The sequence below is a fragment of the Tachysurus fulvidraco genome, chromosome 4 (genome assembly GCF_022655615.1).
Source record: "Tachysurus fulvidraco isolate hzauxx_2018 chromosome 4, HZAU_PFXX_2.0, whole genome shotgun sequence".
NCBI classification, from domain to species: domain Eukaryota; kingdom Metazoa; phylum Chordata; class Actinopteri; order Siluriformes; family Bagridae; genus Tachysurus; species Tachysurus fulvidraco.
In genome coordinates, this window is record NC_062521.1 from 3697328 (window position 1) to 3723414 (window position 26087).

At 38.6% G+C, this 26087-nt stretch overlaps 1 protein-coding gene and 1 long non-coding RNA gene across 3 annotated transcripts in view; both read right to left on the minus strand.

Annotated features, from left to right (window-relative positions):
* Positions 1-378: 378 nt before the first annotated feature.
* LOC113655276 lies at positions 379-5029 on the minus strand. The gene is made up of 2 exons (XR_003443670.2): positions 4948-5029; positions 379-766 (listed from the first exon to the last, which is right to left on the minus strand). It is a non-coding gene; the product is annotated as an uncharacterized LOC113655276 (long non-coding RNA).
* Positions 5030-8641: 3612 nt separating this feature from the next.
* smoc2 (SPARC related modular calcium binding 2) overlaps positions 8642-26087 on the minus strand; it is a 33339-nt gene continuing 15893 nt past the window's right edge. Inside the window, exons 5-13 of one of the 2 annotated variants that reach the window (XM_047812980.1) lie at positions 24617-24661; positions 22377-22463; positions 21855-21926; positions 19746-19932; positions 17319-17401; positions 11657-11756; positions 10824-11071; positions 10562-10599; positions 8642-9205 (exon numbers count right to left, since the gene is read on the minus strand). In XM_047812980.1, coding sequence (XP_047668936.1) covers positions 9182-9205; positions 10562-10599; positions 10824-11071; positions 11657-11756; positions 17319-17401; positions 19746-19932; positions 21855-21926; positions 22377-22463; positions 24617-24661 — 884 coding nt within the window. In that variant the 3' untranslated portion in view covers positions 8642-9181. The remainder of the gene's footprint in view (positions 9206-10561; positions 10600-10823; positions 11072-11656; positions 11757-17318; positions 17402-19745; positions 19933-21854; positions 21927-22376; positions 22464-24616; positions 24662-26087) is intronic. The other variant, XM_027165859.2, reaches the window with a different exon arrangement.

The window sequence follows — 26087 nt, forward strand, 5'->3', positions numbered from 1 at the left end:
TAAGCACTGTGTCACAATTCTCTACACACAGAAACCCAACCCTATCCCACTAATGTCATTAAAGACTTGCAATTATAGAAAATTATTCTTTTTTAACACTGATTGAAAACACAGTCAACTTTAGCCAAAACTGTACACAATGAGATTTTCGCTACAACATTAAATTTTGAGCACATGTCTATTCCGTATCAATATTTTGGTGGTAGAAATAAGTGCCCTTAAAGTACCTTTTTATATTCTGGGTGAATAGGAGTGGACATTCACAAAAAGTTGGTTTGTTCCTCTAAGCTTTGTGTGGTCTTGCTCTTCTGATGATGTCCTTGTAAAGAAAAATTTAATAAAATCCAGAAAGAATGCAGACACAAATATTTGCCAAGAGACCTTTTGATAATTCTCTCTTACGAACAAAAGTGGTAGCATTTGAAAATATTTGAAATTTGCTCTCTTCCCAATGATATGTTAGCTGTGAGCTTAGCAAGCGATCTTAATTGTCCAACACCTTTTACATCCTCTCGTTACATGTCTGTTAAAGACAGATAAATGTTAACCATGCACAGCTCATGGGGTATTTCTGCTTAGAAGTCTGGCCAATAAAAATTTCCGGGTGACAAACAAACAAACAAACAAATAAGTAGAAAGATCTGTTCAGGAAAACACGACATAAGTGTCTCGAGTTACATGATTTTTCTGAGCAGCCGCTGCATCGGCAGGTTTTACATGGTGTTCTGCTCCACCCTTGGATGGACAGGTGCTTTAATTTGTTACCCTGAAAAACAGAAACCACAAATGGAGAAAATTAGCCAGTGCTAGAGTACAGTTGGGGTAAAAATAGAGCCTTGTTTCCAAAAAAAAAAAAAAAAAAAAGACACTAATTTTTACACCATTACTGTTGCTCAGTGCTGTCCATGTTACAGTAATATGTATATTTGTACAATATCCTCAAGGCTTCTTTGTCTCTAATAAGAAAAGTCTACATTGACTTTTCAGCGATACGGTCGTTATGAATATTATGAAACGTCTTCGTCCGAGCTGCAGTAAAACGTGTTGGCTGCTTTCAGGCCTGTTTGATTCTCTTCTTCTTTCAAATTTGTAGAATTATTAGATTGGCAGGCTGCAACAAATCACAGAGGAATTACAGTCCATTACTGAGCCGTGGAGAGCAACGGCTGCTCTAATCCCCGCTGAAAGAGCCTGAAAGGCCTTCTTGTTTTGGGCACCCCGTCCTGTGGCCATCTTAAAAGTTGGAGAATGTCTGCGCACTGCTTTAATGGCATTAGGTTTGAACGTCTGAATTAATGTTGATTGATTATCTTTGATCAGATTTGCCACACAGAACCAAAAGGCCCTTGATACTGAAGCCCCATCCCAAAGCACGACCCTTTTGGACGGAGTACGGACGAAAAATACTATCAAATACAATCTCAATCACAAGGGCGCTTTTTATCCCTCGTAAACGCCGTACAATCGCTCCCGTCCTTTGAAATCGGCTCCAGCTCTGGCACAATGCCCCAGAAACACCCCCGCCCCTTTCCGCCATTACTTTTATCAAAGGCTTAGCCTGATTTGCAGACTATGCAGAAAATGTGATTTGAAAAAGAAGAGAGAGGGAGAGAAATGAAAAGGAAATATGTGGTAAAGTCAGCGAAGTGTGAGGCGACGAAGAATGGCCGCGCATCGGCAGCTGTGTCCAGCTCACGGGACGACAAAAGGACCACTGTGGTATTAATTCCACATGAGTTACAACACACACACACACACACACACACAATAGAAAGATATAAAAAAAAGGGCTAAAATAAATCCAGGTTCCATATCAATAGCAGCAGATGAAACAAACTTCATAGATGGTAAAAATAATACAAAAAATAAACCATGCTGCACTGGTCACTACAGGAACATGTCAGATCCTCAGCACATCCAGTAAATAGACACAAAATCTCTTCAAGTGCTCAGAAAGCCTCCTGATGGCAGGTGTGTGGGAACAGGTGAGCAAACAAATACCCACCCACCAGCAGCTCCAGGCAAAAACTGCCCTGATCTCCTTAAACACGAGTGGAAAAATATGATTCATGAAATCATTTTCATGTGATTAATGAAACCATAAGCCCTGAATGAGAAAAAATGAATGAAAATAAATTTTAAAAAATGATTGGGGGAAAAATATGAAAAACATACAATGTACCATGTATAGAAGCAAACAAACAAATAAATAGGTTAAAAAATTACAAGTTCTACAAAATGAGTGCAAAAATGGTTTCAGATGCGAATAAAAATGAATGAAAATCACGTGTGTACAATAAGTGAACGAATCATGTGAAAATACACAAATTGGGTGGAAAACTAAACATACCTGCAAGCATTAGATTAAAAACAATCAGATGTAAAAATTCCAATGCATAAATAGTCGAGAAAAACTTTCTTTTTTTAAAGGTGGAGCTCATGTAACTTTTCTGTAAGAGATTATCATAAACAAGCTGCACTTCATATTTTGAGTTTATTTTAACTCGGCACAAAGGAAGCTTATCAAGTACTAGAGTGAGGACAAATAAATTAAAATAACTTTTTTTTTTTATAGAAATATTTACATAGATCGGTCAGTTGCTCCAGACCAGATTCATCAGATCTGTTCAGTTTCTAAACTGATATGATGAGTTTCTATTTGAAGGTGAAGGTGATGCACCTGTGAGCAACCTGATCTATGGTGATGACACAGCAATGTGAGCTCCAGCAACAGAGAAAATGTGGTGATGATCCGGTCTGTCACAACAAAACCCTGGACCTGTGGAGAGCATGCAGGTGTGTGATGGCCTCACATGACCTCAACGTAGCTTCAGGAAATTTTTTTTTTTAAAAAGAAGCATTCCAGGCATGCCTGAGGATTCCTCAAACCCCGCTGTGTCTGAGCTGGAGACACATTTCACTGACAAACACATTTCGTTGAAACATTTTTTTCCCCCTGAAACTGAAAAAAGTATAAACACCGTACTGTTGAATTCTATCTGATTGGCCAGAAAATGTTGATTCATTTTTTAGTAACAGCAGGTCTGCCATTTCGTTTCTATAGCAACAGTTTGTATACAGTTTAATATTAACAGTTCATTCTGATATTTTGAATATCTGATGTACCACATAATTCAAAAGTTTAATAATAAACAAAAAAAAGTAAAGCTAAACAATATACGTCTTCAGTGAAATGTTAAAATGGTGGGATGTGGTTAAGGTGTTGGACCACTTATCAGAAGGCTGTGAGTTTGAATCTCAGGTCCACTAAGCTGCCACTGCATGGCCCCTGAACAAGGCCCTTAACACTCAAGTTTACAGTTGTATAAAAAAAAGTGAGATAAAATGTAAGTCGTTCTTGATAAGGACATCTGCCAAATGCCATAAATGTAAATGTTAACATTTCTACTTAAGGAAATGTAAACACTTATAGAAGGAGTCTCCAGTGTCAGCTCAATGTAGCAGTCAGAGTTTTCTGTCATGAGTTTTCTGTCATGGATTAAGGATAAGGATAAGCACAAGGTGTTTTATTTCTTACTGACACTTGAATATTAACATAACTCTGAACAGACAGATTTTTTTTTTTGTTTTTTGAAGAGAGAAATCATTTAACAATTTATGTGAAACAGAGTCTGCCTTTTTTTTCATTTGAGAATTTCACACAGTCTTCTCTTCATATCTATTTAATCTTTCTCACTATGGAGAACTCTTAGCAAGCTCGTTCCTGGAAGTTTTAATTACTTTGGCTAGTCACAGCCGTCGCAAATTGGTTGAAACAACATTTCTCTAATAGTACAACTGTGTTAGAAGCAGCTGATGTACTAGTCTGTAAAGACGGGGAGTAAGAAGCACTAAAAGTGCACTGAAGCGTACAGCCTTCTCTGTCTCCGTCAATAGAAGCCTTGTTAGAGTCAAGTCTCACCCTTAACACCCCCACTTACCTTCGTGCCCCTTACTGAACTCCCTCACACCTCTTAACCCGATTAAACGCTCAGTTCACTACTTTTTGCTAAAGCAGACTATCCCTTTAGATTTAATACAGCCGTATGTTTTGAAGATAGCAAGTATAGACATGTGACGCGTTAAAGGAAAAGCTAGAACGTTCTATTGATGTCAAATATTGATGAATAAATTGTATATTGAAATTATAGTAGATCCTAATTTGGATAGGTTTTTACTTTGTAGTACTTGATGCCACCAATCAATAATTACCCAATTCCCTTTGTAAATAATCTAACGTTCAAAATCAATACATGACTCTGTAACGTAACAATATAGCATACAAAAGTAAGACATAATATAGTATATAATATCGCAGTAAACTTTCACAAAGAGTTAGTTAGTAAACAGTTCTTGACAAGTTACATTAACACCCTAGATGAGCTGTACATTTTGTAATTAGCTCAATGCTAACCATGCAAATTGTCTTCTGAAAGCTTTTAATGGAAGAAAGTCATCCTTAATAATCCACTTAAAGATTAGCACAACGAAATAAACAGAATTTTAACAGTTACTTTGGGGAAAAAGATGTTCAGATCCATTTAATGTCTTTTTTTTTTGTATTGATTTGCAAATGACAGCCATTTTGTTGAATTGGTTTCTGGCAGCCATTTTGTTTTCAAATTTTAAACAAATATTTAAAGAATTATTGAGATTCAGTACATTAACAACATTAATTTTAATAATAAATAATAAAAAAAAACCTTTCATTTCACTTTGAGAAATCAAATTTTTGGCCCCTAAGAAAGAGATTTTATAGCAAAGCAAATAGCAAATAAATAGCAACTAGCATGTTTTTTTTTTTAATATATTATTAATAGTTTTAATGGTTTTAGCTAGTATTTGGGTGACAGTGTTAAATATTCAGATTGACTCATTCAATTATATTATATTATATTATATTATATTATATTATAACTGAAAATAAAGCAAAAAAAGAAAACTTACTTTTCTTGCTGCCATAAAATTCATGAAAATTAGATGATGCAGCTTGTTGTGGATCAGGTGACATCATCAGGTGGAATATTCCAAATATTTCACAGGGGTGAAAGTGATCAGTTAACAGGTTTTAAAAGTTTATTTAATTTCATATAGCTATTTATCAGAAGTATGCACATAGATTAATGTGAAGGACTTTAAAGCGCCTTGTATAAAATGCCTTACTTTTTTTTTTTTTTTTTTACATTTTTTTTTATTTATATTATTGTAATATAAGCAGAACTCAAAGGGCACCCCATTAATGGAATTACCCACTCCTTACTCATAAATACTGCTTACAAACCTAGCAGTTTACACATATTATGTATTAAAATAGTATAAGATGATAGTATACACCAGTAATGACATGTAATTGCTGCATGTTTTAAGTGCTAGCAGAATAAAAAAAAACAGCATAAACACTTAAAAATTATCAAAGTAATTTGTTTCATTATTGTTTTCAGGATTGCTTTACTTTCAGTGAAGGTGAATACTACTGACCCAATCAGAACATAAGGGTTAATATATCAGTGAGTCCCAAGGCCCCGGCTGTCCTCCTAGCCATGTTTACCCAGGGTGCATTGGTCCTAAGTTGGCTGTAAATCGAGCTATGGCAAGCCAGCAGCCATTAAAATGGGTGATGGGTTTGACAGTAATTTATCCACACAGCATGCCAAAGCTGGGTCTGAATGCTTACTGCTAGTGCCTATTTACACACAAACACACATGCACACGCACACACACACACACACACACACACACACACACACACACACACACACACACACACACACACACACACACACACACACACACACACACACACACACACACACACACACACACTCCTGTGCCTAGGGAATGTCAAACACCATGCCCAGAGAACATGGTATCAATAGTATCTCTGTGTAATATGTGTGTATAAGAAAGAGTGTGTGTAGGTGTATATGTAATAGGGTCAGAGTGAGAGAGAGAGTGTGTGTGTGAGAGAGAGAGAGAGAGAGAGAGAGAGAGAGAGAGAGAGAGAGAGAGAGAGAGAGAGAAGGTAATGTATGCGTCAACTGTATGTGAATTGGCAAGATGGTTTTAACACCACAAATCTCTTGATGAACGACGTTTCAGGTTTTGGTGTAAATTTTTACCCAAGTTCAAATATACAAATCTTAAGTGTTTATGACTGATAATAATTTATAATAGTCATAGCAAATAACACACAAGCGATTGAGAAGACAGGGTCAAGGACTTTAAACAGAGAGAGAGAGAGAGAGAGAGAGAGAGAGAGAGAGAGAGAGAGAGAGAGAGAGAGAGAGAGATAAAGAAGTTATTGAAGATAATGAAGTTTTAAGGACAGGCTAGGATAGGACAGGCTCCAAATCTTCTGACCAGGATAAAGAGCACAAATGATAATTCTCTTGCTTACTCTGTCGAAAATTTTGAATATTCTGACTAGGGCTTGTGCTTGATGTGTACTATAACCTAGAACATTATTCCCTGTAAATGTCCACAAGGCTCCTGCCTTTGGAAAAGAGTCAAGAGATCCTGCTCCGGTGTCTCCCGAGCACATCATCAGCAGAAGGTTTGTGTGAGAATACAATACAGTCAGAGATCACAGAAATCTGCACTCAGGTGTGACCATAAATAAGAAACACACAAATGACTAGAGTAATGTTTAGCATATTGTCAGATTCTCCTTTGAGCTAGATTATTGTTTGGGCAAAATATTGAGGAATTTCCCCTGAAGGCGACTTTGGGTTCTGTCTCTTCAAGCAACCAGCTTACTGTGTGTTTTGTTCCTTTTCTAGGACCTGCATCTGATTTGAGCTGTTTAATGAGCATGTCTGGTGACTCATCACATTTCTGTTATTTTCTTCTGACCACCCTCGCGAATGAAGCAGACGCTAAGCTGATATGATGAGAAATGAATTTCTTGTGAATCTGTATTTCTGAATTTCTGACTCATTGATGTTTGATTCATCGTTCAAACATTTTGAGCCCGCTACAAAGTGCGCGTGGAAACAAACCGAGTTTTGCATAAGATACAAATCTGATGATTTACTGGAACTGTCTTATTATTTCTTAGGTACATGGGTTTTTTTTCTACTCACTAGAATCACCTTATTTCCTTTTCATGGATCATTAAAATGGACAGTCTTTAATCTTTAATACGCTGTAGTCCTTAATGTTCTTGGTTTCCAACTGACAAAATTTAAAAATAAATGACCTTACTCCATCCTCAGCTAACTAAATAAAAAAAAACTCCTATTTCCTGAAGTTATCTGATTGGAGTCATTTGGGTTTTTTGTGATCCAGATGATAGTCAGTGTTACTTTTAAAAGCTGGTGAATCAGCAAAGAAATAAAAGTGCTAATACTAGTGTTTCCTCTCTATCACTATCTGTCTCTCTCTCTCTCTTTCTTTCTCTCTCATTCACACTGGGGAATTTGGCAGGCCTTTGAGCCATCAGTGGATAATCTCCCCCTTCATGTTCGGCAGGGTGTCAAGACCAGGCCTAGTTCTGGCTAATCTCACTGCTCCAGGACATTTCTTCTGATCACCAATAGCACACCAAGCGTGATCATCGGGGTCACAGTCTGGTCAACAGGCTCCCAAGAGAGTGAAGGTAATGAGAAGAAGGAGGGAAAAATGCTATAGGATTACAGCCAGATTGCTGAAGTTTTAGCCTTTTGTTCCTTGGAGTGAGCATTATTTAAAAATTGGTTTGGAATTTAACCATTTTGCTAATAAACTCTTTCTAAAGCACTGTACTCTATCCTTTATACAGTATCTATCTATTACTGTTTATTGTCCCAGACAATTTCTACCATCAATATTAATAGATGTAGGGAATTAATACCGTTATAATAATTCCATTGAAAATGGTACAAATAACATACAAGTAAAATAAAATGACCTTTAGTCATAAGCTTAGTGAATAAGCGTGCATCGACAGACGGATACGATCATGTGGGAACATGTGTACGAGTGATAACGATCATTATATAGGAAATACAGTAGAAAATCTTTTATTTAATCTTAGGCACCGGGCGTGAGGATTCACCACAGAGCGTGAACGTGGAAATCAAAATCTGGCTCAATCCAGAAAGAAAATTTGTAAAACACAATACAACCCGACCCACGTTAACTTTTTTCCCTGGCTGTTCACAGGACTTCAAATGTTCTCACATCACTTCACACTGCAAAAAGTCTCCACTTAACCAGAATCAAGTGTAAGATTGACGTAAGGAAAGAATTTAGCCTTAAGCTTTTTAGCACTAGCAGTGCCATAGACACATAACACGTTTGTATCACACGGCACCGTTTTGAACGACTTTTAACCACAAGGTATCAGTTGCACACCCTGTTAATGTCTGAACTCTGTTGCTAACAGGAATTAGCTTTCCTTGTACCTTTTAAAATTGAAAACATATCCACTGTTAGGACACGGACAAGCCCTTAAAGCACTCTGTAACGGCTGATACGAATCATGATAATGCTTTATCAAGTCGAGTAAATCCAGTTCACAGCTTAAACAACGAGCTAGAGCAGGTCTCGGCTTGTCCCTGAGGACACCTGACCCTCGGTCCTTGACCCAGTTTTCCAAGCAGTGACCTGAAAATGATGGAACGTCTTTGTTGGCTAGATAAAACACCACCGGTTGCTCGGATCAGTTAGGAGAGAGTGTTTATTATGAGCAGAAAACATTTCACAGACAACTCGATATATACAGTGTATTGATAAAAAAAACATAAAAAGTATATAAGATCTTTATTTCTAATCAAGACGAAACCTGTCTTAGGCTTGATACGTAGGTAAAAATAAAATAAAAATGCCAGTATGTGACCAAAGCACTAACGTATTATTTTCTTCACCAGCTATGTGTAAATCTGGTGTCATAAACAAGACGGAAAAAAACCAAAAAAAAACACATCAACAAAAAAAGTAATACAAATCTTACAATCTCAGAACTCACAAAGGACACATACATTGTATGTGTTAAAGTATTAACCTTTTTTTTTTGTAAGGGCATTAATATATATAAAAGCTAACTAACATCATTCACATGTTCAGCAGTCTGTTTAAATACCTTCTTTCTACAAAGTGAATTTACATCATTTTTTCTTTTTTAAAGTACAAAGTGCAAATACTATGGGGGTCCATCGCCGTTTGGTGGGGCAGGATCGCAGCGAGAGAAGGCGCAGGAATCTCAGCCTTGCTTTTTCACCATGTTCTGGAAAGAGAAAGGAAACGTAGAAGTTGTTTAACACTTTAAGTCGCTTAATAAAGTGTTTACAAGAAACATAAGCGAGTTGTAAATTACCGGTAGACGTTTTCCGAACGTTATGAGCAGGTTTACGAGTTCGTTATGTGCTGTGACGTTTTAAATGATCCCAAAGTAGGATCTTTAAAATATAATACTCGATTTCACACAAAAGGTGTGGGATTTTATTGGATTTCATACAAACGAAGTCGTAAGAGTGGCTACGCCTTTTAACCCTGAGCTGACTGTAACTTTATATATACGATTTGGCTTGTGTGCTTACAAATCTTTTTAAATTTGCTTTTATTGAATATAAAGTTGTTGTTTTTTTTGCTGTGATTTTTTTTTTAGCATATTATTGAATAAGTTGTTTTTTCGAGTATTTGTCCTGTCTATATGTTAAAATCTTAAGTATAGTAATGCTCAAATATATTCACACAGGGTATTTTATACAAAAGTGAGAAATGTATGATCCAATAGAGCTTTAATAGGAACACTTGTTTATTTAAGCAGTTATCTAATCAGCCAATCATGTGGCAGCAGAACAGTGCAATAAATTATACTGATGCAGGCCAAGAGCTAATTTTTTAATGTTACTGTGCTAAGTTAACGTTCCCGTCAACCATCAGAATGAGGATCAAATGTGATCTCAATGTAAGCTGAGTTTCAGAGACTGCTGATACTTTGGGTCTCTTACACACAGCAGCCTCTAAGGCTTTTCTGATCATCACGGCTGTAAAGAGTGATTATAGACTTCCTGTCAGCTCAGACCAGTCTGTTTATTCTACTCTGATCTCTCTCACCACCAAGGTGCTTCAGCCTGCAGAATCTCTTTCACATCACTTGAAATTCCCATGAGATCAGCAGCTTCTTAAATCCTCAAATCAGCCTGGAATAAACAAACAGGGTTTGCAATTTTCTTCATTCTGACGATTGATGTGAACATTAACTGAAGCTCTTGACCTGTCTGGGTATCTGTATGATGTTATGCATCGTGCTGCTGCCTCATGATTGGCTTATAACTATGCAGGTGTTCCTAATAAACTGTACTGTTTGTATATGTCTGAGTCTCCTAGCTCCCGAATAGAGTGATTTAGATCACAAAACGTATACTAGCAAGACGTCTGTTACGGATGTCTGAAATGATTTTAGAGATTTTAGAAGTTAAAGTGCTCAGGTAAACTGTGTTCATTTTTCAGAGTTTTACATTTTCGCACTCGATCAGTGTCTGCTTGCTCGTGCTAAGCTGCAGGGTTTCCTAATATGCATGCAGTGAAGCGAGCAGTAGTGAACGTGAAGCAGAAACAGAAACAGCCTTTTACTCACTAGTTTAATGGAGGTTGTGCCTTCGCTTGCTTTGGCCACTGAGGAGAAGGCAATGAGAATGTTTTACAACCATTAGTTCGACAAACAATCCTGAGAAAGTCTATAATTACATGCAATTACACAATTACACATTTATTTGGTGGAACCAAACACTTAGTAGTCTGTCATATCTGTCAGATTCGCTCGAAAAACCAGTATTATTTCTATTTTTCTCTATTTGTCTTGGTGTCTAAGCAATTCTGTCTTCGTCATGGATGCCTACCTTCTTCCTTCATGACCCCAAGGCAACCTATCAGCTCCTGCAGTGAGAGAGCCTTGTCGTTACTGATGTCGCAGTACTCTACAAACTTTTTCACACACTTCTTTGGCTTGGATTTCTTGCGCAGCAAGCGTCTGAACGGCTTGATCTCCTTTTTGCCGATGTCACCGCTCAGGTTCTTGTCCAGCTGACTGAAATACCAGTGCACCACCCGTTCTTCCAGAGTGTGGTTAGGGTCTGGTTCTGGCATTCTGAGTGAAGAGTAAATATAGAATAATATTAAAACAAATTGAGTATTAAATTTGTATTCTCTGGTGTTCTTTATTTGACTAAAAGCATGGTGTAATGGATATTCATACAAAAAAAAAAAAAAAGCCCACGTGTTTGAAAAAGTGTTGATATTTCAAATTCTACAGGGGTCCAAGTGAGCAGAACTGGCCCGGTTCTCTGAGTGTGAATCAGATGTATAACATTAATCTCATCTAATAAAGAGTCGAGTCATCCAGGAGAAATCATTTGCCCTTTTCCTTCTTGGGCTGGCTTATAATAAAGGCCTCATTAACATGTAGGAATTAGATATAACAGTGTTTCACTAAAGGGTTCTTTAGTTTCTCCTCTTGGAGCTAACCCTAACCCTAATCTAGTGCTTTGAAAACTTGGCTAAATATTTTTTAGCCTAAAGCATACCAAACCAGGAACCTGAACCGTAGTGCAGTAATGAATAATATCTGCCTTTTTTAGGTTGCTTAACCACGTGTTAAAAAGCTCAACACTATTCTCCTTTAAGTACTTCACTTGCAGTCCCTTCCTCATGAACTGTGCAGGTGTTTGCTTACCTGCCGGCAGCAGCTGGATCGGTAACTGCGTGAACCATGTCCGTAGAGAGTGCGTCCAAAACGCTCGTCAGAAATTCGTTTTTCTTATTTCCAGGGCATCCTGAAAAAAACAGACACACACCCTTCATCAAGGAGAATGCAAATGAGTGATGTCAAAATATATAAAGTTTACAAGTTGATTCGTGTCGTGGTAGTCGTAGAGATTGTGGGTACCGCAGGCTGCCCAATAAACCCTGTAAAAATAACAGACGTTGTACAGCTTTAACGGCAGTGAAACCCTAGCAGAGTGGAAAGGCCATAAAGGCCAGACCACCCCATCATAAGAGAGGAAGAAAAGAAGCGTCAATCATGCTGAGGAGTTTATAGGGACAGGTAACAACAGCTTAGCGTGTCTGGGAAAATCATGCATTCAGGTAGATACCTTTGTACCTTTAGTATGTATCATTCACCTACAAATGTAGTGTAAAGTACGTCTTTATGGTACATAATTGGATCTTAATAAGAACTGCTAATGTACCTTTTAGTTCTTTTTACGCAGCTGCAAGTTAAAGGACCTTTATTTCAGCAGTTACGATTTTACCCAGAACGTCAAGGCAAAATCTAATTAGGGAATGTTGCAAAAGGAAAAAGAATACCTTCCTTTTTCCTTTTTTTTCAAAATAAATAGTTTTGTCTATACAGATCTTTTGTCCAATCTTTTGACTATAAACTAAAAGAAAAAAAACTACAAAAGCAACTGTACACAAAGCATCACACACACACACACACACACACACACACACACACACACACACACACACACACACACACACACACACACACAAACCTAGCGGCAAGTTAGAGAGGCCAGTGGTAACTTCTCTGTTCTCTGTGGCTCCAGCAAAAAAAATGGATAAGTCAACGGGTTCTGAGAAAATCCCCAAATTCTATGGAATCCTTTTAAAGAAGTTTTACTAGCTCTTTATTTTTAGATTTCTCGATAATAATCCAGATCTGTAGCGACGAATGGGAAGCCTCGCAACGAGAACCCTAAGCGAGAAGGCTTACAGTCATCACAGGTCAATAAATCTTACAGACATAAATAGCCTTCACAGATTTTTCTCATAAAGTTTTAACACAAGGTTATGGACATTATTGCTAACATTATTTCTAGACATATTATTTCACCACAGGGTGAAGAAACGTGAAGTACAGTGATCCTCATTATTGTAACACAGTGGAAAGCCGTATCATTTAAGTAAGCCCAAGCTGCTCTTAAGAGGGTGTGGAAAGAGGTGGATTCATCCTGGGGCTTTTCCTTTTTTCTCTCACAACCACCCTTTTTCTTCCTTTTCTACATCCGTCTACACATCCATCACTCTCTCCCCTTTCAGTACAGCCTTCTCAGACGGCGTGTGGAGGGGAGGTGTGAAGGCTGGAGCATTTATGACTAGTCCCCACGGCTACAGATTCTCGTACGCCAGAGATAATTGCATGGTACAGACCTCTCCAACAGGTGTGTGAAGCCCGGTCTGCAGTAAACACACAGCCCTGAGATCCGTCTATAGATACAGAGAATGGACAAAAACATGGCTTTTAGGAACCAGTGGGCCTCACATGCTTCTCTGCTGTTAGAAAGATGCTGTAAGGCTTTATAGCACCAGAGCTCGGGTTTTAGTTGGCACTTATGGGCCGGGATCCAATAAAAGATCTCGCCCACCTGTTCTTGTGGGAGAGCAGAGCTGCATTCTTCCTTCTCCGCTTTGAAAAACATCTAGTCACTCCCACACCATCTCTCAAATCACTAGGGATTTATGGAACTGGCAACCGCAAACCTGGGCTCATAAATTTTCAATAGAAAGGGTTTTTGTTCTAAAAGTAGCATATCAAAGCTCTGATCTGTCATGAAATGTTCATTAATTCACATGTCGGACTGCAGACTTTGGATAACACATCTTATACATTATATACGTAATCTACAAGCTAATTATCTACTGAACATTTACAGAATTTGGCAGACGACTTTATTCAGAAAAACTAGCTCATTTAATAAAATTGATGGTTAAGGGCCTTGCGCAGGGGCCCAGGAGTGGACCTGGGATTCAAGCTCACAACCTTCCAATCAGTAGTCCAACACCTTAACCACTAAACTACTACCAAAATAAATATATTATGCATTGAGTGCGTTCAGAAATCTTCCGATATCTGAACTTGGATTTAGACAATATCTAACTATCATTCCAAACTAGGCTCAGATTTTTGTTAGAGGTTTAATCTTTTTTTTTTTTTTTTTGGCATTATAGCATTTCTACTGAATCTTGTTCCTGGATCTTTCATCACTACACTTTATGCTGTCTTACTGCTTTAATATTCCTGATTCAAATCCACAGCTCAGCTTTGTCCGCTTGCAATGGAGTTTGGAGGATTTGGTCCAAAAACCATAAAAATTCCTGTCGTACTGGAACGTCAGCCCTTTTATAAAATATCCAAAGTGCTGGAGTGCATAGAATCTAACAAAAGTCTTTGATTGTTGTTATTTTTGCTGTTCATCCAGGTTCCTGAGGGACTGCAGGTACTGAACATTACATCCTGTATGCATAAGATATAAGCTTCAAACACCAGACTTAGCTCAGTGAGTTCTTGATTCTGATTGATCAGAAAATGTTGATTACTTCTCTATAATGACAGATCATGAACGACATTAAAGTGCTCTGTGTAATAAATTAACTCTCCTATCATGCTATTAGTAACATGTATGATGAGCTGTCACATAAATGGATTTTTTTTTCTCAAAAGTGTTGGTATATAAGTAATAAAAATACATAAGATGTTTTCTGTATGGGACGTTCAGTTTTATTGAAGGAGTCAAAATATGACAATCCGTGTCTAGGATTTAGAAGCACTATTTCAGATCAGGAAATTATACGCCATCGTACTGTACATGAGCGTTATGCGCTATATTTCTAACTGGACTATTTATTACAGCATAATAGAAGCATTTGTTAGTCCTCAAAAGTTACTGCAGACAAGGATTTAGACAACCTGTCTAGTGCACATGATGTGTATATGTGGTGTGTACATGCAATGTGTATGTATGTGTGTGTGTGTGTGTGTATGTGTGTGTGTTATTTCATTAACACGGCTGGAGCAAGGCCGTGCCAGCAGTCAGAAGCAAAAGCCAAGCCTCCTTCCCCAGGTCTGCTCTTTTTGTCTCCAGGGATGTCGGTGGGCAAATACACCTCCTCTCACCACAGCTGTGCTTTCAACACGACTGCCCCCGTTTTCCCTCTTCACCCCGTAAAGCTCTCATCACCATTCCTTCAGCAATACACACACTGCTGGACTGTGAGAAGCACATTTATAACCATCACAGCGAAACAAGCAGTCCAGCCAAATGAGGCAGGATGCTGTCTGAATCAGGGCAGGGGACGACGACGTTTTGTGTGTGTGTGTGTGTGTGTGTGTGTGTGTGTGTGTGTGTGTGTGTGTGTGTGTGTGTGTGTGTGTGTGTGTGTGTGTGTGTGTGTGTGTGTGTGTTTGTGCATGTAGGAATGTCTTTATGTATGATGAACACTCGGCAAACATACTGGCTTTCACTTTCACTAACCACTGGGCCTGGGACATAAGAAATTGGAATCTGGCTATGGACATAGTTCTAGCCACAATATAGAAATAGATACAAAAGGCAGTGGGTCCTTTCTATAAAATTTCTATCAGAATGAATTAACTTCATTTAACTCTGAGAAACCCAAACCGAAAAGTATCAAACGCTTGAACTAGCAAGGAATTCTGGTAGACATACAGAGACCTTCATGCCCCGTAATCAACCAACCGTGACCATTAGATCGGCTCTCGCGCGGCACCTGTGGACAAGCTGCTGGCATGAGGAACGGCTAAGTAAACATACACACACGTCCTGAACACAGAGAGAGCTCTGTTCATTAACACTCCGCATTAATAGCGTGCAGTATAACAGCATGCAGAAGGGAAACACAAGGCCAAGGAAACACATTTCCAGTCAGAGGTTTGTCTCGTTGCTCTGGAAGGCGTAAAGGAATTCTGATTTCTTTGTGTGTGTGTGTGTGTGTGTGTGTGTGTGTGTGTGTGTGTGTGTGTGTGTGTGTGTGTGTGTGTGTGTGTGTGTGTGTGTGTGTGTGTGTGTGTGTTGTGTGAAAAGTTAAGTTTATGACAAAGGGCATTTTAATTACCTCTTCTAAAAATGAGGTTAAGCATGATCATGTGGGTTTGCCCTTTTGCTTTAAAGCTCTCAAAGCACTTGAAATGTCACAGTATTCACACCATTGATGAAGGGCACATGCATGTGGTTATGATTACACAAACACACACACACATACACACACACACACACACTTCACCATGTTTTAGCCTGTTTTTCTTCGTCCCACTTAACTGTGGTATAGTTAATCCCATTAGTGTCTGGGAAATGTGAAATGCCAGTTGGATTTTGTGGGCAATTGAGAGAACTTGTGTGATAGTGTGAACATTTCATTTTGGATTTGTTTAAAGAGAAAAAAAGAAACTTTCTGCGTTGTTTTTAATCAAAGTCAGACCTTGATAAATTAGCCGTCTGTTTTATGTTACTTCCCTTTGGTATTTGGTGATTTCCTCTCTTCCTTTCTTCTATCCACCCATCTTGTGTATTGTTTCCACCCTTTTCATTCCTGATACATGTTCATTCACCCATCTTCTCTCTCTCTCTCTCTCTCTCTCTCTCTCTCTCTCTCTCTCTCTCTCTCTCTCTCTCTCTCTCTCTCTCTCTGTGATCAACTTATCTAACTTTACCTGCATGATTGATGGTCGCTGGAACTTTACACTTGACAGAAAAGCACAACTGCAAAGACACACCTGGATGGCTATGTGTAATGAGGTGATAAGCATCATGGTACTTTTTCTTTTTAACAAGGCTGATATAAATTCAACAAGTTGTCAAAACTAACCACACTGGAGGCATAACCATGCAATAGAACTCCAATAGAGGCTGAAAAAAGGCTGCACACACACACACACACACACACACACACACACACACACACACACACACACACACACACACACACACACACCCTCTTGGGAACCCGCATACCCACATAGGCACAAGCTTGTGTTGGGACAGTAGGGTGGTGCAGAAATGCAAAACACATTAACAAACCAAACTGCAACAACAACATAACAAAAAACAAAACAAAACTAAAAGACAAAGCAAAAAATACAACATTAAAAACCAGAAAACACTATAAAACATGTTTGCTCTTGTGTTTTTTGTTCTTTATTTTGTTTTCATGTTTCCATATTTACATTTACTATTTTTAATTAATTATTTATTTATTTGTTGTTGTTGTTTTTTTTTAAATACAAGTCTTCCAAATGTTCTCTAGTTCTTTTGTTGTCTTTTTTGTTTTGTTGTCATGTTTCCGAATCACTTTTTTTTGTTTTGTTTTGTTTTGTTGTTCTGGATTTGCTGTTGCATTTTCTGACTTGATTTATGGACCACTTTCCAGATCATGATGGTCTTAAACATGCTCATGTACTTGAATCAGAAATAGAATTGAATGGGGAACAGAAAGAGGAGTTTAACACAAATGGTTTGTATTATTCGCAAATTAGCGCAATCACCGCTAAGCCAATGTGGCCAGTGGAGATGTAAAAACACACATGCACTTACCCTGAAGATGTCGGCTCCTGTACAGATCTTTGGGTTTGTTGGGATGTGCTCTCGCATTGCCGTCACATTTTGGCTGTTCGTATCTGTGGTGAGAGAAGCACACACAAAGCTCAATGGTTTTCTTTGTATAAATAAATGATGGAATAATAATCAAAATCCAAACATTCTGGAAATAAAATACTGTGGCTCTTCTTGCGCATTGTAAAATAACAAAACACCACAGACCTTGGGCGAAATCTATGGCGTACTGAAATTTTGAAAAGCAAACTAGTGATTTAAAATCGGCTCCATTTGGGATGCTGGACCTGAAGGAAAGCATGTAATCCACTGGTCATGGTCTACTGGACTAAACGAGCGCATAATGTCAGAATAAGTGCAAGTGCACCAATGCAATGAAGTGTAAAAGAAAAATACCAAGGAACAGTCAATGACAAAAATGTATCATGATCAACATTGTTAAGTAGTACAGTAATTGTGGAGGAAGACTAAAACGAAGGAGGAAGAGGGGGAAAAGAGTTAGAGTGTGCACGGGACACAGAGAAGTATTCATGAGCCGGCTCGGAAAATGAACAAGTTCCAGTCACTGCGTACATGGGTACATGGCCAAGTAAGACCATGAACAGGAGAGAAGGAGTGAAAGAGAAAGAGAGAGAGGAAGACAGACGGAAAGATGGAAAAGGCGAAGACCCTTGTAAGTGCACTAATGTGCATTCTGGCACACCGCCCTGAGCTTTGTTAACACGATACTGCAGCGAGCAATACGTTGCAATTTGCAACAATACTCCACTGAAAAGAGATCCTATAAGGCTTATAGAGCGATCCTGACGCTCAATCAGTAGCTCTGACCCCTAATCGTAGTAAGTAGTATAGCTGCACATGCTACACATTTCACACAGATTGTAGTTTAATTTGTTCAAAGCTAAAAGTTGCTTTAACTGTTTTGTCTGAACAACATATATGTGAAAGAAGACGAAATCAGATTTGGCTGAGTATAGAACCCTGAGGGACCCCGTAGCACATTTTTGGACCTCACTGTAAGCTGGATAATGGACCCTGCCCCCAAGAGTATATTAAATGTACTTTAGGGTCAAAAGGAATGTACCATTTTAAAAGGAAAGAAAAGGGGTTTCCTCTTTCAACATGCAAGAAGTGCTTCTTTACGATGCCATAAAATAAACTGTCTGAAATTTGAAAGATGTTTTTCAAATGTCTGTAGAAAAATTTGATTCTCTATAAACATGTTGTCAGCTTAATCCATGCAGTAGCTCTACATAGCTGTGTGTAAAGGCTTTTATTACTTTTTATTAAATGATGAAGTAGATTTGAGATCATTTACCAGCTCAGTGGGAAGAAATATGCTAGCAGAGGAATAGAAAAAAGTTTCTATTGCATTACCACTAACCATCTCCCAAACAATCTTCAATTTTAAACCCAGGGCATGTTTGGACCGAATACTATTATTGTGTACATGTTGTGTACACATCGTGTCTATCTTAACCATACTCTAAGTCTGTACAATATCATCTAAGCATCTCCATGTGTATTAAAATTTAATTGGACCGAGCAGTGACCCCGGTGGTACCCCTTCAAATCACTAGGGATATGTCAGATCTGGAAGCTCTCAGTGATGCCTTTTGAAGAGGATATAAGCCATTTGTCATCTGCCTGTTGCCCAGAAATCTCTGAAGGAGATTTCATACCAGCAAAAGCAGCAAAATGTTATGAAGGGGAGAAATCCAAAATTAGAAACTGAGCCCAAAAATCTTCTTTGTGTAAAACTGCCACACAGTTTAGCTCATCTTTAGATGAAAGATTGAAGAAACCTGCTAACCGGCTTTAAAGTCACCATTGAATGGCTTCTTAGAGGTAAATTGGTCCTAGATATTGATATATAACCTTCTGATACATAATCAATGGTGTTTAAGGTAAGGCACAACCTACAACTGCAAAGAGATTGATGAGAGCTATTTATTTATTTTTATTGCTGGAAAGACGCTGGTGCTGTATAAAAAAGGAATCATTCAGTCAGAGAAAGCAACATATGAATCACCTCCTGTTATAGGACAAGAGCCACCCCTAGGGGTGTGACATATACAGTTTAGAGAGCATTAAATTGGACAATCAAAACGTTTAGCACAAATACAAATCATCAAAACTCTGTAAAAGACTAATCATTTTCCTGGAAGCTCTAAAACACCAATTTGGGTTTCAGCAGCAGTTTAACAGATGTGAAAAATCCTTGAGCTGAAGAAGGGAACCTTCTTTAGTTGTGAAGGGTTCCACATGGAGACTGTATCTACTGTATATCTAATACTGCTGCTGCGGTCATAAAGTCTATGATTCTTGTACTTTGTACACACTTAATATTTTTGATATTACAGAATCCATCACGATTAAAATCGCACTGAATTAAATGCTTTATCTCACCTGGTGGAGGTCCCAGGTATGGGCCGTCCTGTGTCTATTAAAACGCACCAGCAGTAGCCAGTAGAAGGGTGACACTGGACTGGCTTATAAAGACCACCTTGGGCACAGTCAGGGATGAACACAGCATCGTTCTTATGTTGCCTTGCCTCCTCTTGTGCTGTCAGCTGCTCTTGATCACAAGAAGATGCTACAAAAGAACAGACGAGTGTATAGAGGTGTTTCGGTGAACAGAGAGATAATTATTGTTATACAATAACATAAAGTACATAAAGTTTCCAGCAAAAAAGTTCTGGAAAAGTTGGACTCTGGAAAAGTAGGAGTTTGGAAAAGAATTTGGCACATCCCATCAATAAACTGTGAGCAGGTAAAGAAGGTACATGAGGACGAGAGGGCGGTGAAAACTTGTGCAAATCACTACATGTTGAATGGATGGATGGCTAAAAGAGTAAAGGAAGGGAACACACACACTCTCACACACACACGTACATGTACATACCCTATATCGCTTTAGTCTTGAAAAGATATTAAATCTTAGTTATTTCAACTTCAAACACATATCACACACACACACACACACACACACACACACACACACACACACACACACACACACACACACACACACACACACACAAAACCCTAACATGCACGACACACATTACCCCTGAATGAATAAAAGGTCCATATGGGGAATGCATTCTGACTTGAAAAGATTAGATTTTGCTACAAGTGCTACATCAGGATTCAATCACGGCTGTTCTCTTTTTAGAAGCCTAATGCCATACCAAAGCATCATTACTGATCTCCAGTAACGTTTTAAACCCATCCAGAAAAGAATAAATGAATTTTTTTTAAAAAATCCAAATGAGAGAAAGACTTCTGATCTCTTTCACTTTTTTATTTCTTTTTACTACAAATTGGACAAGCACAGTATGAATGAGAGAGACACTCGTCTCTCTAGTAACTCTCTTCCTTTTCTCAGCCCCACTGAACCTTATTATCTTTTCTTTCTTTCACAATATCCCACACATATTTTTGTCCTCTCTGCTCTGAGCAGCTGGTAAAGACATAATCAGTGCTTTACCCACAGAACAACTAACTAATGAAAACCATCCCCACGCCGGCTTTTTATTGATCATAAATCATGAAGATGTCACAATCAAACTATTTGCACACCCTCGCATGCGGCTCCGGCCAAACTGCTTTCACACGGGTTTTATTGATCGTAAATCATCCGGACATCATAATCGAACGGTTCATGCACACTTTTTTGTGCGTGTGCTGCCTTGGTGCATAAGGTCGCCTATTTCCAAGAGGGATTTAGAACAGGCTTTGCTTCTCCATGCAGTTACGTCCATATGGCAGCACAGTATTTGGGATTTGTGTTGGATTTTGGACCGTACAAGTGTTAATAATGAGGGGAAAAAAGCTGTCTGAAGAATTATGCTGCTCAAAGCTGTGCATGTTGACATATAACTGCTCAGTGTGTTAGTCAGTGAGGTTAATTTACAAAAAACTGGTACATATAAAAATATGTGTGTGTGTGTGTGTGTGTGTGTGTGTGTGTGTGTGTGTGTGTGTGTGTGTGTGTGTGTGTTCCAGCTAATAGCGTTTAGTGGGTGGGGCTAGCAGCACTTCTGGATGCTGATTGGTTACACATAAAGCGTCATGGCGACAAATACCCGCCATTTTTTTTACAAGGTTTTTAGTACCTGGATGACATCAAATAGTCTTTTATTTATTTATTTATTTATTTTAAGTAAATTCATTGCAGCCAATTTTGGCCAGTAATGTACAGATGAATCGAACTAAGCAAAAATCTTAATTCAAACAAGCATGCAGAAAACAGCGACTTCAAAAACAAACGAATGATGCAACGCACATAAAAACAGCGCTCCTCGTAAATACATAATAAAACTTCCCAAAAACGCATGCAGCATGAACTCACAAAAACACACATTAGCACTTCTGAGCGAGCGACTAGCAGGTTCACGGATCTGGATCTAATTCTGGACACTTAATCCACAAGTTTTATGGAAAAATAAATCCTGAAAATGTAAAACTAAAGAGCTCAGGGAAAAGGGAATGAAGCATGGAGCTTAAACTCACATTGTGTCCTTGACGTGTTCTTTCTGCTGCGCACCTGCTCGGTCCAGAGAGTCGGGTACTGGGTGATTTTGTCTAGATGGGAACATGACAATATCAGTGAATTGTATTGAACATTTTTGCCGTAAACTAAAAAAAAAAAATTGAGGTTCTACAAAAATGTCATGATGCATTCACACTACCAGCAATTTTTTATGTAGCAAGCGATGCTGTCTTTAATTGTCGGTTGCCATGGTTTCCCGGGCTTATTATACTATACCTGTACAAACTACACAGCTGGCTAGAATTCTGTAGAAAACCACCAAAGCTTCCCAAATTTGCATGTAAATCATCTATTCTATATAGAAGAATAAAAATAACACAGCATTGTTCTTTTTCTACGTGAAAACTCCAAACACCAGTATGCGAGTAAGCATGAGTTATAAATCATCAGCTCTCATTAAATCAGAATTACTACACCACCGATGGGAAGAGATCAAAAAATCATTACATTATAGATGGTCTAAAACGATGATCATCACGAACCTTCTTCGTCGGTTGGCGGCTGCGTCTCCTCGACGAGAACGACAGACTCATCATCTGCGTTTAGAATGGAAAAGATTTGCAAGGAAACTACAATTACAAAAGTAAGCTAAACATTCAAAACTTGTTATAGATGAAAAACTATTTGCACATGGCCCGGCCAGTAGAGGAGAGGACTGAACGAAGGGAAGGAGGAGAGATCAGAAAGAAATGAAGAGTAGATATTATAGTGGTTATAATCGTGTTTTGTTTGAAAAACAAATAGTCTTAAAAAACTGTGTATAAGTCCATATGTAGTCCATTACACCATGCTGATGCAAGATTCAAGATTCAAATGCACACAAATACACAAGTTTTGCACTGCGTATTTGAAACTAATACGAAAGAGCTCATGTTATGTTCGAGGAAAAGCGAGTAACAGAGCTGTGTCGACGCCTGGTGAGATGAGGTCATATCCTTATTAGAAGATCCAAAAGTCTGTTTTTTATTCAATCTGTTATTAAAAACTAATGCAGTTTGGTCCAGATACATTTTTTTTTAAACAAGATTCCTTCGTTCATATTTAATCTAAGTCAAAAAAAAAAAAGTTTGCTCTTATTGTCTGAATGGAGTAATGATAATATTGCATGATGCTAAAAGCAAACAGAACCCAACAGTTTTTAAGGTCTTTTGAGGCAACCGGTTGAGCCGTGTTCAGACCGCTGGATGTAAACAGAATTACAAAACGTGTAGAAGTGTTAGAAAGAGCCTGCGGTGTCAGAGTTTTCTAGCGATCTTCTTTACACCACCCTGTAGTTGATCGTTTTCCGGGAACAGCATGTGGCGTTCTGCTGTATTCTTTACATACCGACGGAATCCATTTTTTTCTTTAATAATCATTCGACCCAAATGATGAAACAGTCGACCACCTCAGCCAGGCCAAGAAAGATCGCAATCTGAAGCAATCTTTGGTCATGGAGTGCATATTACACTCTTTCGGTCTCTTTGTCTTCATGGATATAACTGTTTACCAAGTTTCTGTTAGAAGGGAATTGAAGCGATTGCAAAACCCTTGCAAAATGACCCATGATCCATTGTTGTCTTATTATTGTTGGTCTGGAAGGTCTTCGAGGAATTCATTGATGAGTGTCCATCTCACGCTCGCACTGCATTCATTCTGCTTGGCGTCGAAAACCAGCCGAGCGTCACTTCGACAGCACAATGGCTGCACTTGCATGATCTTAAATATTTCCTATCTGCAGAGGTCACGTGCAGGTGAGCCGGAAAATAATTACTACTCCTTAAAAATACTCAACATTCCAGTATAATAACTGGTAACTGATATATTTTGTATAGTCAGTACTAATTTGTATATCTCAATTTTTATTATTTTGGCCACAGTTTGGGTTGGATTTAGAGTCTGGGACACAACATTTACAATATTTACACAAAGAAAGTGTGTAACTGTGTGTTCAGAGTCGGATCACGCGTGTGCTTCAGTCAATTTCCTGGGCTGCCCATTCAGATTATGCAAAGCATCTCTGAAGTTGCCAGATTTTTCTTTAATAAACATGCTGAGATGAAGTTTCATGAGGTTCTGATATACTGTGATGAAACTGTCAGAGAGTAAAGCTCGACTGCTCCTCACTACATTCAAATATATTTAGGTCCACAGTCAGAACTGAGAGTGAGTGTATATTAAACCCTCACAATGTATGAAGAACTCAACTCTCAATATGGCTCAATATGTTTTGTTTTTTTTTATTTTCAGTATGTAGACTCTATTTTACATCCAAGCTGCCGTAACAAATAAATTTCCCTCTTGGGTATAATAAGTGTCATCTTATGTAGGAAAGTACAATTCCACAGCTAAAATAAAGTAATAATCCAACTGTAAGGGAAAGAAACCGAAACAGAAAAGGGAAACTGTGAAATGGGCCAAGACGGCAATCTCTGCCTCTGAAAAAGACTGGAAGGAAAGTTGGTTTGTTAGTGAAGAACTTTTAAAGGCTCTTAATCTGGAGGGGGAAAAATGGTGATGTGGCTTGCATGAGGTAGATGAGTTAAATGCTGCTGTTTCAGTCTGCTGTAAAATGAGACGCGTTAATAAAAGTCATGATCGTACTGTATAGTGGACGCTTGAGAGGAAGAAGAAAAAAGGGTAAAGTGTATACAAAACGCTTAACAATCAGATACATACAAATACCATGTCAAAAATATTATGCTTGCATGCAAACATGCGTTCTGCGACATACGGAATGTACCTGGTTTTCCTGGATCTCGAGGCATGACCCTCTCATGGTTGGAGCCTGAAAACATGTCAACACGTTACAGTCTTGACATCAGCATGCCATGCAAGAAAATCTACACAATGAGCTGTAATATATAACAGCACTCCGAACACAGCATGAAGAAATTCACACCAGGCCTGGTTATGTTTAATAATCAGAAAGTTGTCTTCCAAATCATGTCTCAAGACCCTGTGTGACATCCAGGCATGTTTTGAAGACTGCAGGACAACATAATGACACCATCCTGTAGCTGTGTTGAACAAGCAACAATGTTGTATTGATTAAAACCCTTGCATGTGCAATTAAAATAGTTATCTAATTGGCCGCCGCAGTCGCGCGAGGCAAAGCATGCGGATTGTTCTAGCAGTCATCGGGGGACACTGACTTCCTGTCTGATTCGTCTCTGGAGCTGGCAGCTCATAGGAAGGCAGGTGGCTTTGGTTATGTGATAGTTTTGGCAGGCTGCTTGAGGCTGGACCTCGGGAGGGTTAAATGTTTTTTTTTCTAACCGTGTTCGAAAGCAAGGCTGCTTTAATGCGAACAGGTCGAGTGAGAGATTCAAGACGCCTGTATTCGTTCCCACATGGCTCGTGGCTGCAAGACGAAAGCGAAAAGCTGACTCCTGTTGAAGCTTTAATGTGTCGCACCAGCGAACACGTCTCACAACCTGTCAGCGATCGACATCACCATACTGTACTTACTGCGGTTATTCACACCGGGTTCTGCTGAAGGATTCAGCTGGGACTACGTGTACTCGTGTACATGGTGCGTGTACTGAAATCTCTCAGTATCTTCGCTGATCACGTTTAACTTTCTGTACTGTTTATATCTGTACACCTTTTGTTTTTGGCCTGAAATAATCCATTTAAATGAGTCTTACATTTGTATCTTTATCATTTAGTTTATCGTCATGATTTATTTTGTAATACATTCTATGTTGTTTTGTTTTCGGTTTAAATGTCTTGCAGCTCCATGTTGGTGGTCAATTGGCCCTGATGTCATCTCTAACTAATTAGACTGATGCTTTAGCCCTTTATTCAGAGCTTTATCTGTACAAATCATCATACGCTAATATCGCTATCAATACCATCACGCTAGCCAGGCTAAGTCTCCTGGAACTCGGCTGCTTCATATCGCTGTGCTGCATTCTGTAAAATTTCAGTCCAGCATTCGCGAGAACATCTTCACTACTTCTAGATTGTTCTAGATTCTAGCTTCAGTTAAAACTGTAAGTCATCTGTGAAGTCAGAGATGCGGACAACCGCTAACTTCTCTCGGAAATGACGAAAATACACGACCAGCTGACAGATCAGAACAAAAATCACTAAAGATATCTGGAATATTTCGGGATAAACTTACTTAACGTGTTTTAGGATGGAATATTGTGATACATGATATTTTGTCCTTTCTTCCAGGTGTTGTCAAGTTCATATATATATTTTTA